The 17,787-nt window shown below is 42.3% G+C and overlaps 1 protein-coding gene across 1 annotated transcript in view; it reads left to right on the forward strand.

Annotated features, from left to right (window-relative positions):
• The window catches only part of MARCHF9 (membrane associated ring-CH-type finger 9), a 354,169-nt gene that overhangs the window by 321,845 nt on the left and 14,537 nt on the right, over window positions 1–17,787 (forward strand). Inside the window, exon 3 of the mRNA XM_069758603.1 lies at window positions 3,742–3,934. Coding sequence (XP_069614704.1) covers window positions 3,742–3,934 — 193 coding nt within the window. The remainder of the gene's footprint in view (window positions 1–3,741; window positions 3,935–17,787) is intronic.

Below are 17,787 nucleotides of genomic sequence, written 5' to 3' on the forward strand. Positions count from 1 at the left end.
GTCATATAGGTTGCCTCGACCAATCAGCGACGGGCACAGTCTGCCGCGAATTCTGGAATCATCATTGTCCATATACTACGGGGACGTGCATATTCTAGAATATGTGAAACGTGGCTGGATGAGAGCCATGACTGGGCTGTTAACTTACAGGGTTATAGTCTGTTCAGAAATGACCGAACGGATAAGTGAGGGGGTGGGGTGTGTCTATTTGTAAAATCATCCTTAAAACCCATCCGGCGTGATAATATAGGTGAATCTAATGAAAATGTAGAGTCCCTGTGGGTGGAGATAAGGGGAGGGGGAAAAAATAATAAATTACTTCCAGCAAAGGTAATCAGTTTTTGACAGCTATGAGAGACAATTACCTTTCACAATTGGTTCAGGACCCAACAAGAAGGGGGGGCACTGCTAGACCTAATATTACCCAACAGGCGAGACCACATATCAAATATAAGGGTTGGGGGTCACTTGGGGAATAGTGATCACAAAATAAACTGTTCCCACACGGAACATGCAGGTGGCATCCGATTATATATTTTTTTTCATAAATTTTTGTTAGAAACCGGTATTTGATCATGTACATGTTTTAATCTAGTTGCGTGAAAACGGATCCCACACGGATGTAAAAAGCGGACACATGGGTGAAATTCTAATGAAAAATTCTAAAAAACTGTTCTTGTTTTCTGGATGAAACTCAGATGATTTGTTTTTATGATGATCCTTAAATGGGTTGTCCGGTCTAGAATGACTCAGACTTGTGCATCCTCCCAGCGCAGGCACTGTGTGCTGCAAGGATTTACCAGTGTGTGTGCTGGGAACCGCGGTCAGGTATGCGATATACATACTGCCAGTCAGGACCCGTATAGTGGGTGTCCATTAGATGGGTTCTGGCTGGGACATCCGCTCCTGGCACAGACACCGGCGAGTTCTCGCAGTGCACAGTGCCTGAGCTGGGAGGATTCACAAGTCTGCAGTCACACAGAGTGAATGCAGATTTGTCATTCTAGACCTGACAACCCATTTAATCAAATGTGTTGTGTTACAAAACACTGATGTACATCTGCATGTAAAAGTTTGGGCACCCCTGGTCAAAATTACTGTTATTGTGAACAGTTAAAGGGTACATCTGGGACTAAAAAAAAATGTTTAAGCACTAACTGGCACTAACTGCTACCTACCTGCCTGTTGTGCCTGACACTGTTCCCCGTGACACAGAGCACTCACAGACATCCGATGACATCATGTCAAAAGAGCGGCAGTTTCTTTTCATTTTGACAGGGCGAGACTACTGGTGTAATTCTTGAACAATGAACAACATCACTTTTGCAGATGGACCGGGATAGCATATCTTTCCCCGGACTAGTCCTGCCTCTAATTTTCTAATAATGCCTCCCTGGGCATCTATATATATAATTGCCTAAGGGTTTTTCCGTCTGTCTGTCTGTCTGTCCCGGAAATCCCGCGTCTCTGATTGGTCGAGGCCGCCAGGCCTCGACCAATCAGCGACTGGCACAGCGACGATGATGTCATAAAGGACGTAGACATCCCGCGTCTGATTGGTCGAGGCCGCCAGGCCTCGACCAATCAGCAACGGGCACAGTATCGACGTAGATTTCATAATGGTTGCCATGGCGACAATGATGTCATAAAGGTTGCCTCCACCAATCAGCGACGGGCACAGTCTGCCGCAAATTCTGGAATCATCATTGTCCATATACTACGGGGACATGCATACTGTAGAATACCTGATGCGTTAGAATCGGGCTACCATCTAGTAATTGCATAATGGTCCTACCATGATGGGGATTGACTCAGTCACACCCAAGGATGCATTATTAGAAGATCTGTGGCAGGACTAGTCAGGAGAAGAAACACTATGCCGGACTAGTCCTGCCTCTAATTATCTAATAATGCCTCCCTGGGCATAATTGCATAATGGTCCTACCATGATGGGGATTGACTGTCAGTCACACCCAAGGAGGCGTGATTAGAGGTTCTAAGGCAGGACTAGTCAGGAGAAGAAACACTATGCTGGACTAGTCCTGCCTCATTTGCATATGCATGACTACAGAGTAAAGGTTAATTGTTCAAGCATTGCAACTTAAGTTGAACGTGAAACACTTTATAGGAATAAAGATCTGCACCTAGAAGTGGGGACATGACAAGATATACAAGGCCAGGATTTCTTGCCATGTAACTATGACATGTCCATCTCTTGTTAGCCAAAATAGAAGAAAAAACAAGGCAGAAACTTCCAGGTGCATCTCTGTTAAAATGTAAAAAGTATAGATTGAGAGATAGAGAAAGGGGGCTCTCCAGGTATAATGGAAAAATTACTGTGTGATTTCTCCCCAAACACATGGGCGCCGACCACCTGATTGGGTTAGATGAGAGCATAACACTCATTCTCACATGTTATGATGGTGTCAGTAGTTGTCAAGGTTCCTGTTTCTGCTGTTTTTCTCACCGGTGACCAGATGGACCAGATGAACACAGCCTTTACATTGTTACCCAGATAATAACATAGCTTTAATGTTGATGCACAGATGTGAACACAGCCTTTCCATTGGAAGCCAAATAAAAACACAGCCTTAACGTTGATGCACAGATGTGAACACAGCCTTTCCATTGGTTGTCCTATAGAAATACATTCTTAACGTTGATGCACAAATGTGAACACAGCCATTACTTTGGTACCCAAATAAGAACATTGGTGCTCAGATAAGAATACAGTCTTAGCATTGGTAAACAGATGTGAACACAGCCTTAACATTGGTACCTACAGTAGGTAAGAACACAGCCTTAACATTGGTACCTAGGTAAGAACACAGCCTTAACATTGGTACCTAGGTAAGAACACAGCCTTAACATTGGTACCTAGGTAAGAACACAGCCTTAACATTGGTACCTAGGTAAGAACACAGCCTTAACATTGGTACCTAGGTAAGAACACAGCCTTAACATTGGTACCTAGGTAAGAACACAGCCTTAACATTGGTACACAGACGTGAACACAACCTCTATGGATAAATCATCTTTCGTATTCTTTCATAAAATTAGCCCTTTGCATATGCTCTATTAAGGCAGGTGTTGGTCATTGTGAGGAACTCTCTTGCTGGGGGCCCTGTTTTAATAATCTAGAACAGAGAGCTGTTCTGTGTCTGGACCATCCTCGCCTTAATTGGATTGCCATCCATTTGAATGGCTGCCCAGTAATGCTAGACATCTAGTCACTAGAAATCAGAGCGATCCGTCCTGCAGCGATCACCTGGATTTTTTTTTAGTGAGGTTTCATTGAAGAATAAGAGCAAGGCAAATCAACAAGATAGCCACTCAGGTTATATAGGTGAGGTTAATTGTCGACCTCTAGCCCATTGCGGGCTCCGTGACCAGGTTGGCTTCATACATTGTCACCAAAATTGTACCGGGTCTGTAGATGTCCTAGAGATGTATGAATAATTTTACCATGGCAAAATTGTTGTTTGTTTTTTTTGTTTCGATGATTCAGAAAGGCGACTGATTCAGCAGGTGGATTACTATTCAGGACACAGGGAACATTCGTCTGCATGCATGAATTATGTCAATTGTTCATTTAGGAAATAAAGGCGCTTGTTTTCCTACGAATATATGAAAACTTTGCTTGATGTAATAAATCTGACTGGTGATGGATGTCTTCTGCTCAGCGTCAGGTAAGGCAGCGATACTTGCGCGTTCCTGACAGCTTTTTAATCTGCATTGCAGTGGCAGGCCATTTCTTTGACTGTGATCGAGAAGGTGCAAATAGCAGCTATAATCCTGGGCTCCCTCTTCCTCATCGCCAGCATATCCTGGTTAATCTGGTCCTCTCTCAGCCCCTCGGCCAAGTGGCAGCGCCAGGATTTACTGTTCCAAATCTGCTACGGCATGTACGGCTTCATGGACATTGTCTGCATAGGTAAGAAAATCATTTCTTTATATGATGACTGTTTTCTTTTCATTAGAAAATGTTTCCTTTGAAATCAATAATACTTTTTGTAAATATAAGCTTTTACGATTTCCATCAGCAGGTTAAGTAATTTTTTACAGCAGAAATAGTGTGGTCTGCAGCACTGCTCGTACAATCAAGAAACTCTGACTGACCTCATGGTAAGTCAGCGTGGTCTGCGTGGCAGCGTGGTCTGGCAGGATTCGTCAGTTTATGATTAAAAGGAATCTATTACAAGATTTTGCCAACTAATCTGAGAGCAGCATAATGTAGAGACAGAGGCCCTGATTCCAGCGATGTGTCACTTACTGGGCTGCTTGATGTACTTTTGATAAAATCACAGTTCTATCAGCCGGAGATTATTGTTAGTGGACTAGTAACCCTGATGCCAGTTAGTCCTCCATATTCATGAGTGGCTCCCACCACTGATTGGCAGCTTTCTGTGTCCTGTGTATGGGCAAAAAACAGCCAATCAGTGGTGTGGGCTCAGCATTTAGAGAACTGCCAGATCTACAGCAGATAAAAGTGATTTTATGAAAATGACACCAAGCAGCTCAGTAAGTGGTACATCGCTGGAATCAGGGTCTCTGCCTCTACTTTATGCTGCTCTCAGATGGGGTGGCAAAAACCTGGTGTAAGAATGAATTCAACTTGAAAAGAAGACATTGGGCTATAAACTGAGCTTAAGTCTCTAAAGTACCGTATTTCATCTTCTTCAAATGGTTGACAGACCATCCAGCTACTAAAAGGTATGTTACCCAACTGTAACCAAGTTCTTATTTTCACAAAGTTGCTGCTTCAGTGAGTTTAGATCTTTGAGTCAGATGTTTCCATAGTATACTGACGTACAATTATAAGCATTTCAGTCCTGACTTATGACAGACCATTCTTGCCTGAAAACTTCAATGTGCATAACTATTTACCCCCCGTAAAGTCAGTACTTTATAGATCCTCCTTTTGTGGCAATTACAGCTGCAATTTGCTTTGGATACGTCTCAAATTTTTACATCTTGCCACTGGAATTTTTGCCCGTTCCTCAAGGCAAAACTGCTCCTTCAAGTTAAATGGTTTTCATTGCTGAACAGCTATCTTCAAGTTTGACCACAGATTCTCAGTTGGATTAAGGTCTTGGCTTTGACCAGGCCTCTCCGAAAGCTTAAACCACTTGAGTGTTGCTTTAGCAGTATTCTTTGGGTCATTGTCTTGTTGGAAGGTGAACCTCTGTCCCAGTCTCAAATCACTGCCAAAGTGAAACAGGTTTTGTTCAAGAATATCCCTGTATTTCGCACCATCCATCTTCCCCTTGATTCGGACTATTTTCCCTGTCCCTGCTGCCGAAAAACATCCCCATAGCATGTTGTTGCCACCACCATGTTTCACTGGGGTGATGGTGTTTTGGGGTGATGAACTGTGTTGGTTTGGTGCCAGACATATTGTTTACCTTGGTGACCAAAAAATTCAATTTTGGTCTCACCTGACCACAGCACCTTCCTCCATACATTTGGGGAGTCTCCCACATGTGTTTTGCCAAACTCAAGACGAGCCTTAGGCTGTGTGCACACGTTCCGGATTTTTTCCGCTATAAAAACGCGAAAAAAAAAAACGCTCACATTAAGCATCCTATTAATAGAATGCAATCCGCATTTTGTGTGCATATGCTGCGTTTTTTTCCTAAGCGGAAACGCATTCCGGAAAAAACGCAGCATGTTACTATGTTACTATGTAAACGGTTTATCCATACTACTTTTTTGCTTCTTTAAATTGCTTACTAACTATGTTCATTAATTTGCAGAATCGCGGGGATTCCGCACACATAGGAATGCATTGATCCGCTTACTTCCCGCATGAGGCTATGCCCACCATGCGGGAAGTAAGCGGATCATGTGCGGATGGTACCCAGGGTGGAGGAGAGGAGACTCTCCTCCACGGATTGGTCACCATATAATTGTTAAAAGAAATGATTAAAATAAAAAATATGGATATACTCACCTTCTGATGGCCCCCGGAGTCCTCCCGCCTCTCAGCGGTGCACGCGGCACCTTCAGTTCCCCGGGATGCTGTATGCGAAGGACCTGCGATGATGTCGCGGTCACATGACCGTGATGTCATCCCAGGTCCTTCGTACACAGCATCCATGGGAACAGAAGCCGCCACGTGCACCGCTGAGGAGATCGGGATGCCGGAAGGTGAGAATAACCATTCTTCTTATTTTTTTAAAATTATTTTTAACATTAGATCTTTTACTAAAGTTGGTCACACTTGTCAAACGCTATATTTGACAAGTGTGACCAACCTATCAATAAGTTTTCCAAGCGATGCTACAGATCGCTTGGAAAACGCTAGCATTCTGCAAGCTAATTACGCTTGTAAAACGCTAGTGTTCAGCGGGAATACGCATGACAATTCCGCATGCGATATACCCGCTGCAGGAGTTGCGGAATTGCCATGGAAATTGCCATGGAAATTCTGCAACGTGTGCACCTAGCCTTACAATTTTTGTGTGTAAATAAAGGCTTTTTTCTGCCCACTCTTCCATAAAGGACCACCTCTATGGAGTGTACGGCTTATTGTGGGCGTATGGACAGATACTCCAGTCTTTGCTTGGGAACTCTGCAGCTCCTTCAAGGTTACCTGTGCCAATTTTTAGTTATTTGATCCCATAAATTTAATTTATACCTACATTTTTCTCACTTCACCAACTTAAACTATTTGGTGCTGAATGGGGCGATTCCTATTCATAGTCTGATTCGTTATATTTCTATTCTATATGAAATGGAACTATTATTATTAAATTACCATTAAATTATCTTAGGAAAGTGAACAATTTCTGTTTGTTTTTATTGGGTATTTTTGCTATGTATACACCAACCTATGTTTGTTAATTAAAGTGTATTACGCCTTTTATTGTAACATCTAAAGATCTATGCATTTAAGTTCTCACTTCCCCTTAACCCCTTTCTGCCAGCTGACGGAATAGTACGTCAGCTGGCAGATCCCCTGCTTTGAGGTGGGCTCCGGCGGTGAGCCCACCTCAAAGCCGCGACATGTCAGCTGTTTTGTACAGCTGACATGTGCGCGCAATGAGCGCGAGCGGAATCGCGATCCGCCCGCGCTCATTAACTAGTTAAATGCCGCCGTCAAGCGCTGACAGCGGCATTTAACTAGCGCTCCCGGCCGCGCGGCCGGAATGTGCTCGCACTGCTGACCCCCGTCACATGATCGGGGGTCAGCAGTGCATCGCCATAACAACCAGAGGTCTCCTTGAGACCTCTATGGTTGTTGATGGCTGATTGCTTTGAGCGCCACCCTGTGGTCGGCGTTCAAAGCAACCCTGCATTTCTGCTACATAGAGGTGATCTGTACTTCACCTCTATGTAGCAGAGCCGATCGAGTTATGCATGCTTCTAGCCTCCTATGGAGGCTATTGAAGCATGCCAAAATTTAAAAAAAAAAGTGATTAAAAATATAAAAAAAATAAAAAATATATAAAAGTTCAAATCACCCCCCTTTCGCCCCAATCAAAATAAAACAATTAAAAAAAAAATCAAACATACACATATTTGGTATCGCCGCGTTCAGAATCGCCCGATCTATCAATAAAAGCAAAGGATTAACCTGATTGCTAAATGACGTAGCGAGAAAAAAAATCAAAACGCCAAAATTACGTTTTTTTGGTCGCCGCGACATTGCATTAAAATGCAATAACGGGCGATCAAAAGAATGTATCTACACCAAAATGGTATCATTAAAAACGCCAGCTAGGTACGCAAAAAATAAGCCCTCACCCGGCCCCAGATCACGAAAATTGGAGACGCTACGGGTATCGGAAAATCGCGCATTTTTTTTTTTTTTTTAGCAAAATTTGGAATTTTTTTTCACCACTTAGATAAAAAATAACCTAGACATGTTTGGTGTCTATGAACTCGTAATGACCTGGAGAATCATAATGGCAGGTTAGTTTTAGCATTTAGTGAACCTAGCAAAAAAGCCAAACAAAAAACAAGTGTGAGATTGCACTTTTTTTGCAATTTCATCACACTTGGAATTTTGTTCCCGTTTTCTGTTACACGGCATGGTAAAATCAATGGTATCGTTCAAAAGTACATCTCGACCCGCAAAAAATAAGCCCTCACATGGCCATATTGACGGAAAAACAAAAAAGTTATGGCTCTGGGAAGGAGGGGAGTGAAAAACGAAAATGAAAAAGCTCCGGGGGTGAAGGGGTTAATTATCCTTTTCTACTTTTCCAACTACTGTGTATTAAATAATTATTTACATCTATCTTTCCTCCCTCCCTTTTTCCTTCTAATTATATTTCTGCTAATATTTAAAAATGTAATAAACATTATTGAAATACAAATATTTAAACACAGGTTGTAATGTAAGAAAATAGGCAAAAAGCCAAGTGGGTGAATAATAATAATAATCTTTGTTTTTATATAGCGCTAACATATTCCGCAGCGCTTTACACACATTATCATTGCTGTCCCCATTGGGGCTCACAATCTAAATTCCCTATCAGTATGTCTTTGGAATGTGGGAGGAAACCGGAGTGCCCGGAGGAAACCCACGCAAATACGGAGAGAACATACAAACTCTTTGCAGATATTGTCCTTAGTGGGGCTTGAACCCAGGACGCCAGCGCTGCAAGGCTGCTGTGCTAACCACTGCGCCACCGTGCTGCCCAACGTTCGCAAGCCACTGTGGTTATCACTTTGGCCTAGTGTCATGGTGTCCAACATACTGTAAAGAGCATTGCTCATCACCAGATTGCTCCTGGATTGTTGGGTGAAGGTCCCTTTGGAGGATGAATAGATCCCATTCTTTGTTTGTGTTCTTAGGCAAAATTGCCAGCCCACTCCATGGATGGAAAGCAGCTCCACACATGAATGATCTCAGGATGCTTTACTTTTGGGGTGACACAGGACTCTGGTGGTGCTCATGTTTTTTTTCTCTGAATAAAAACTCTTTTAGAAGTTCCAAATAGTCTGTAGGGGGCATGATCAGAGAAAATAACTTTACCCCAGGCCAGTCCTAGGACTTTCTGTAGAATGTCAGTCTGTCTTTAACCCCTTCATGACCTTGGGATTTTTCGTTTTTCCGTGTTCGTTTTTCACTCCCCTTCTTCCCAGAGCCATAACTTTTTTATTTTTCCGTCAATTTGGCCATGTGAGGGCTTCTTTTTTTGCGGGACGAGTTGTACTTTTGAACGACATCATTGGTTTTAGCATGTCATGTACGAGAAAACGGGAAAAAAATTCCAAGTGCGGTGAAATTGCAAAAAAAGTGCAATCCCACACTTGTTTTTTGTTTGGCTTTTTTGCTAGGTTCACTAAATGCTAAAAATGACCATCAATTATGATTCTCCAGGTCAGTACGAGTTCATAGACACCTAACATGACTATGTTATTTTTTACCTAAGTGGTGAAAAAAAATTCCAAACTTTGCTAAAAAAAAAAAAAATTGTGCCATTTTCCGATACTCGTAACGTCTCCCTTTTTCGTGATCTGGGGTCGGTTGAGGGCTTATTTTTTGCGTGCTGAGATGACGTTTTTAATGATAGCATTTTGGTGCAGATACGTTCTTTTGATCGCCCGTTATTGCATTTTAATGCAATGTCGCGGCGACCAAAAAAACGTAATTCTGGCGTTTCAAATTTTTTTCTCGCTACGCCGTTTAGCGATCAGGCTAATGCTTTTTTTTAATTGATAGATCGGGCGATTCTGAACGCGGCGATACCAAATATGTGTAGATTTGATTTTTTTTTTCTTGATTTATTTTGATTGGGGCGAAAGGGGGGTGATTTAAACTTTTATATTTTTTTTATTTTTTTTCACTTTTTTTTTTACTTTTGCCATGCTTCAATAGCCTCCATCATGGGAGGCTAGAAGCAGGCACAGCACGATCGCCTCTGCTACATAGCAGCGATCTGCTGTTCGCTGCTATATAGCAGAAAATCAGGTGTGCTGTGAGCGCCAACCACAGGGTGGCGCTCACAGCCACCGGCGATCAGTAACCATAGAGGTCTCAATGACCTCTATGGTTACCATTCTGAAGCATCGCCGACCTCTGATCATGTGACGGGGGTCGGCGATGACGTCATTTCCGACCGCCCGGCCGGATGCGGTAGTTAAATGCCGCTGTCTGCGTTTGACAGCGGCATTTAACTAGTTAATAGGTGCGGGCAGATCGCGATTCTGCCCGCGCTTATTACGGGCACATGTCAGCTGTTTTGAACAGCATGTCCCGGCTTTGATGCGGGCCCACCGCCGGAGCCCGCATCAAAGCGGGGCTTCTGACCTCGGACGTACTATCTCGTCCGAGGTCAGAATGGGGTTAATGTTTTTTGGACATCTGAAAGAATGATTGTCCATCGAAGAAAAGGTGAGTGCTGCCATGAATCATGTGTCCTGCCAACCGTAAAGCATCCTGAGACCATTCTGTGTGGGGGGCTTTTCATCCATGGAGGGGGCTCACTCACAATTTTGTGTAACAGCAATGCCATGAACAAGGTATGGGATCTAAACATCCTCCAAGAACAACGTCTCCCAACAATCCAGAGGCAATTTGGTGATGAGCAATGATATCTCCAGCATTATGGAGACCATGTCAGAAGGAATAAGTGATATCTAAATTACTTGGTGAACAAAACATTGACATTTTGGGTCCATGGTCAGGAAACTCCACAGATCAATCCCATTGAGAACCTCTGGTCAATCCTCAACGTGTCGGAGGACAAGCAAAAATACAGGAAGATCAGGTGTAGACGATCGTTTTTTCTCCATTCGAGAAAATTGGCCTGATTATGCTAAATATTCTCTGATAAAATGCGAAGAACCATGGAAAAAACCCAGACAGGAATATATACATGAATTATATACCTTTATTGGATATAGTTTGGCAAGAGAAATGCTACATTAAAAACATGTGCACTTAATGGGTTGATGTATACATGTATCATGAGCGTGAGTTCATTCCCGTTTCATGGTGGATGTATACATCATGCAGATCTCATGGGTGCTGCTCGTATACCTGTGGGATCCGAATCTGGAGCCCTAATGAATCTGTAGGGATTGCTGAGGGTGAGAAAGCAGATCCTTGTAGTATAACCCTTGTCAGCTATTTCTAGAGGGCTAGGGCGTTTTTATGCCAAGAAGAGGCCTACAAGTGGCCACCATGGCTGCCACCTCAGACACCTAATTAGTCCTGGGCCTGATAGGGGGGGTATAATACCTTGCAGTGCAGGACATCAAGTCACCTAATGGAACTAAATTAAAAAGTACAAAAAAATTTAATAAAAATTTAAAAACCGCCTTTCCCCTTTACCTGTTTCTTCATGTTAAAAAGAAAGTCATACGTTCATAATTGGTATTGACGCACCCATAATTACCCCTCACGCAAGGATGTCTTAGTTAACTATACGGTAAAAGCTGTGGAATAAAAAAATTCTAGCTTTTTTTTTATTTCCCTTACAAAAAATGGAATTAGGCACTGACAAAAATCACATCAATCACAAAATGACACCGAAGAAAACGTGACTCATCCCGCATAAAGCAAACCTTTACATAGGTCCGCAAGCTGAAAACTAACAAACCTACGGCTCTCAGAATACGACTATATGAACGCAAATGACTATGTATGAAGTATTTTATTGTGCAAAGCTAGTAATCTATAAAAAGTCATTTCTATAAATGTGTAATAACCGTACTGACCCGCAAAATAAAGTTAACGTGTGACTTATACTGCACAGTGAGCACCGAAAAAAAAGAAGAGTAAAATAAAACTAAGCTGCTGAAAATATTGGAGAATCGCTGCTTTTTATTCCCCTCCCTTCAATGAAACGTAATAAACGTTTTTCAATGCGTCATATGTTTTCTGCCTAATATTCTGCCATTAAGCGATAAAATTCTTCCTACACAAAACAAGCCCTCATGTGGCGGCCATGTGAGCGCCAAACCTGTACAGCTATGGGTCCAGGTCTAATAAAAAGACAAGAATTACTGTGTCCTGAAGGCCCAAAATAACTGCGCACTGGAGGGAACAAGGTGGATCCAGGGGGTCTCTAAAGTCAACACTGTGAGAAATAGCGCATTGTCTGCAGATACAGTGCTACGGCAATAATTACAGCGAGTGCAGGAAACAGACCATGAGCCGCTTGTCTGAGGTCATTGATTCACATTATATTAGTCACATGGATTTCTTCTGAGGAAATAAAATGAGCATGAATATTTTTGATCTTCCCGAACACATTTCTACTGAAAATCCAATAGAAAAACATAAATGTGTACTTTTAACTGAAAATTAATTTGCCCTGAGATGTTATGGTGTCTGCATTAACTGTGAGGCTTTGTGATAGATAGATATATACCGTTTGGCAAATAGTATTTGATCCCTTGCTGATTTTGTAAGTTTGCACACTGACAAAGACATGAACAGTCTATAGTTTTAAGGGTAGGTAAATTTTAACTTTGAGAGATACAATATCAAAAATAAAATCCAGAAAACCACACTGTATATATTATATAAATTTATTGCATTTTGCAGTGAGAAATAAGTATTTGATCCCTCTGGCAAACAAGACTCAATACTTGGTTGGCAAAACCCTTGTTGGCAAGCACAGCAGTCAGATTTTTTTGTAGTTGATGATGAGGTTTGCGCACATGTCAGGAGGAATTTTGGCCCACTCCTCTTTGCAGATCATCTCTAAACCATTAAGATATTGAGGTTGTCGCTTGGCAACTCAGAGCTTCATCACCCTCCATAAGTTTTCTATGGGATTAAGGTCTGGAGACTGGCTAGGCCACTCCATAACCTCAGTGTGCTTCTTTTTGAGCCACTCCTTTGTTGCCTTGGCTGTATGTTTGGGCCATTGCCTTTCTGAAGACCCATTCATGACCCATTTTTAAAGTCCTGGCGTAGGGAAGGTGGTTGTCACTCAGGAATTTATGGTACATGGCTCCATCCCTTCTCCCATTGATGCGGTGAAGTAGTCCTGTGCCCTTAGCAGAGAAACACCCCCAAAATATAATGTTTCCACCTCCATGCTTGACAGTGGGGACGGTGTTCTTTGGGTCATATGCAGCATTACTCTTCCTCCAAACACGACGAGTTGAGTTAATGCCAAAGAGATCAATTTTTGTCTCATCTGACCACAGCACCCTCTCCCAATCACCCACGGAATCATCCAGGTGTTCATTGGCAAACTTCAGACGGATCTACACATGTGCCTTCTTGAGCAGGGGGACCTTGCGGGCACTGCAGGATTGTAAACCTTTACGGCGTAATGTGCTACCAATTGTTTTCTTGGTGACTGTGGTCCCAGCTGCCTTGAGATCATTAGCAAGCTCCCCCCGTATAGGTTTAGGCTGATCTCTCACCTTCGTCATGATCAAGGATACCCCACGAGGTGAGATTTTGCATGGTGACCCAGATCGAAGTCGATTGACAATCATATTGTATTTCTTCCATTTATTAACTATTGCAGTTGTCTCCTTCTCACCCAGCTTACTTATAGTTTTGTAGCCCATTCCAGCTTTGTGCAGGTCTATGATCTTGTCCCTGACATCCATATAAAGCTCTTTGGTCTTGCCCATGTTGTAGAAGTTAGAGTCTGACTGATTGAGCCTGTGGACAAGAATCTTTTATAAAGGTGGCTATGTAAGACAGCTGTCTTTAATGCAGGTAAAGAGTTGATTAGGAGCGTCTAACTGGTCTGTAGGAGTCGGAACTCTTAATGGTTGGTAGGGGATCAAATACTTATTTCCCACTGCAAAATGTAAATAAATTTATATAATTTATAGAATGTGATTTTCTGGATTTTATTTTTGATATTCTATCTCTCATTGTTAACCCCTTTACCCCCAAGGGTGGTTTGCACGTTATGGACCGGGTCAATTTTTACAATTCTGACCACTGTCCCTTTATGAGGTTATAACTCTGGAACGCTTCAACGGATCCCGGTGATTCTGACATTGTTTTCTCGTGACATATTGTACTTCATGATAGTGGTAAAATTTCTTTGATATTACCTGCGTTTATTTGTGAAAAAAACGGAAATTTGGCGAAAATTTTGAAAATTTCGCAATTTTCCAACTTTGAATTTTTATGCAATTAAATCACAGAGATATGTCACACAAAATACTTAATAAGTAACATTTCCCACATGTCTACTTTACATCAGCACAATTTTGGAACCAAAAATTTTTTTTTGTTAGGGAGTTATAAGGGTTAAAAGTTGACCAGCAATTTCTCATTTTTACAACACCATTTTATTTTAGGGACCACATCTCATTTGAAGTCATTTTGAGGGGTCTATATGATAGAAAATACCCAAGTGTGACACCATTCTAAAAACTGCACCCCTCAAGGTTCTCAAAACCACATTCAAGAAGTTTATTAACCCTTCAGGTGCTTCACAGGAATTTTTGGAATGTTTAAATAAAAATTAACATTTAACTTTTTTTCACAAAAAATTTACTTCAGCTCCAATTTGTTTTATTTTGCCAAGGGTAACAGGAGAAAATGGACCCCAAAAGTTGTTGTACAATTTGTCCTGAGTACGCTGATACCCCATATGTGGGGGTTAACCACAGTTTGTGCGCATGGCAGAGCTCGGAAGGGAAGGAGCGCCATTTGACTTTTCAATGCAAAGTTGACTGGAATTGAGATGGGACGCCATGTTGCGTTTGGAGAGCCACTGATGTGCCTAAACATTGAAACCCCCCACAAGTGACACCATTTTGGAAAGTAGACCCCCTAAGGAACTTATCTAGAGGTGTGGTGAGCACTTTGACCCACCAAGTGCTTCACAGAAGTTAATAATGCAGAACCGTAAAAATAAAAAATCATTTTTTTTCACAAACATTATCTTTTCGCCCCAAATTTTTTATTTTCCCAATGGTAAGAGAAGAAATTGGACCACAAAAGTTGTGGCACAATTTGTCCTGAGTACTCTGATACCCCATATGTGGGGGTAAACCATTGTTTGGGCGCATGGGAGAGCTCGGAAGGGAAGGAGCGCCGTTTGACCTTTCAATGCAAAATTGACAGGAATTGAGATGAGACGCCATGTTGCGTTTGGAGAGCCACTGATGTGCCTAAACATTGAAACCCCCCACAAGTGACACCATTTTGGAAAGTAGACCCCCTAAGGAACTTATCTAGAGGTGTGGTGAGCACTTTGACCCACCAAGTGCTTCACAGAAGTTTATAATGCAGAACCGTAAAAATAAAAAATCATTTTTTTTTCACAAAAATTATCTTTTCGCCCCCAATTTTTTATTTTCCCAATGGTAAGAGAAGAAATTGGACCACAAAAGTTGTGGCACAATTTGTCCTGAGTACTCTGATACCCCATATGTGGGGGTAAACCATTGTTTGGGCGCATGGGAGAGCTCGGAAGGGAAGGAGCGCCGTTTGACCTTTCAATGCAAAATTGACAGGAATTGAGATTGGACGCCATGTTGCGTTTGGAGAGCCACTGATGTACCTAAACATTGAAACCCCCCACAAGTGACACCATTTTGAAAAGTAGACCCCCTAAGGAACTTATCTAGATGTGTGGTGAGCACTTTGACCCAATAAGAGCTTCACAGAAGTTTATAATGCAGAGCCGTAAAAATAAAACAAAATTTTTTTCCCACAAAAATAATTTTTTAGCCCCCAGTTTTGTATTTTCCTGAGGGTAACAGGAGAAATTGGACCCCAAAAGTTGTTGTGCAATTTGTCCTGAGTGCGCTGATACCCTATATGTGGGGGAGAACCAGCGTTTGGGCGCATGGGAGGGCTCGGAAGGGAAGGAGAGCCATTTGGAATACAGACTTAGATGGAATGGTCTGCAGGCGTCACATTGTGTTTGCAGAGCCCCTAATGTACCTAAACAGTAGAAACCCCCCACAAGTGACCCCATATTGGAAACTAGACCCCCCAAGGAACTTATTTAGATGTGTTGTGAGAACTTTGAGTCCCCAAGTATTTCACTACAGTTTATAACGCAGAGCCGTGAAAATAAAATAAAAAATTTCCCCTCAAAATTATTTTTTAGCCCCCAGTTTTGTATTTTCTCGAGGGTAAAAGGAGAAATTGGACCCCAAAAGTTGTTGTCCAATTTGTCCTGAGTGCGTTGATACCCCATATGTGGGGTGAACCAGCGTTTGGGCGCATGGGAGGGCTCGGAAGGGAAGGAGCGCCATTTGGAATGCAGACTTAAATGGAATGGTCTGCAGGCGTCACATTGCGTTTGCAGAGCCCCTAATATACCTAAACAGTAGAAACCCCCACAAGTGACCCCATGTTGGAAACTAGACCCCCCCACGAACTTATCTAGATGTGTTGTGAGAACTTTGAGCCCCCAAGTGTTTCACTACAGTTTATAACGCAGAGCCGTGAAAATAAAAAATCTCTTTTTTTCCCACAAAAATTATTTTTTAGCCCCCAGTTTTGTATTTTCCCAAGGGTAACAGGAGAAATTGGACCCCAAAAGTTGTTGTCCAATTTGTCCTGAGTACGCTGATACCCCATATGTTGGGGTAAACTCCTGTTTGGGCACACGGGAGAGCTCGGAAGGGAAGGAGCACTGTTTTACTTTTTCAATGCAGAATTGGATGGAATTGAGATCGGTCGCCATGTCGCGTTTGGAGATCCCCCTGATGTGCCTAAATAGTGGAAACCCCCCAATTATAACTGAAACCCTAATCCAAACACACCCCTAACCCTAATCCCAACGGTAACCCTAACCACACCTCTAACCCAGACACACCCCTAATCCTAATCCCAATCGCAAATGTAATCCAAACCCTAACCCTAACTTTAGCCCCAACCCTAACTGTAGCCTTAACCCTAACCCTAGCCCTTACCCTAGCCCTAACCCTAGCCCCAACCCTAACCCTAACCCTAGCCCTAACCCTAACCCTAATCCCAACCCTAACCCTAGCCCTAACCCTAGCCCTAACCCTAGCCCTAACCCTAGCCCTAACCCTAACCCTAGCCCTAACCCTAGCCCTAACCCTAGCCCTAATCCTAGCCCTAACCCTAGCCCTAACCCTAGCCCTAGCCCTAACCCTAACCCTAGCCCTAACCCTAGCCCTAACCCTAGCCCTAACCCTAGCCCTAGCCCTAACCCTAACCCTAACCCTAGCCCTAACCCTAACCCTAGCCCTAACCCTAATGGGAAAATGGAAATAAATACATTTTTTTCATTTACTTTTATAGCGGGTTTTTTAGCGGATTTTTATGATTGGCAGCCGTCACACACTGAAAGACGCTTTTTATTGCAAAAAATATTTTTTGCGTTACCACATTTTGAGAGCTATAATTTTTCCATATTTGAGTCCACAGAGTCATGTGAGGTCTTGTTTTTTACGGGACGAGTTGACGTTTTTATTGGTAACATTTTCGGGCACGTGACATTTTTTGATCGCTTTTTATTCCGATTTTTGTGAGGCAGAATGACCAAAAACCAGCTATTCATGAATTTCTTTTGGGGGAGGCGTTTATACCGTTCCGCGTTTGGTAAAATTGATAAAGCAGTTTTATTCTTCAGGTCAGTACGATTACAGCGATACCTCATTTATATCATTTTTTTATGGTTTGGCGCTTTTATACGATAAAAACTATTTTATAGAAAAAAATAATTATTTTTGCATCGCTTTATTCTGAGGACTATAACTTTTTTATTTTTTTGCTGTTGTCGCTGTATGGTGGCTCGTTTTTTGCGGGACAAGATGACGCTTTCAGCGGTACCATGGTTATTTATATCCGTCTTTTTGATCGCGTGTTATTCCACTTTATGTTTGGCGGTATGATAATAAAGCGTTGTTTTTTGC

The sequence above is a fragment of the Ranitomeya imitator genome, chromosome 3, assembly GCF_032444005.1.
Source record: "Ranitomeya imitator isolate aRanImi1 chromosome 3, aRanImi1.pri, whole genome shotgun sequence".
Classification (NCBI taxonomy): domain Eukaryota; kingdom Metazoa; phylum Chordata; class Amphibia; order Anura; family Dendrobatidae; genus Ranitomeya; species Ranitomeya imitator.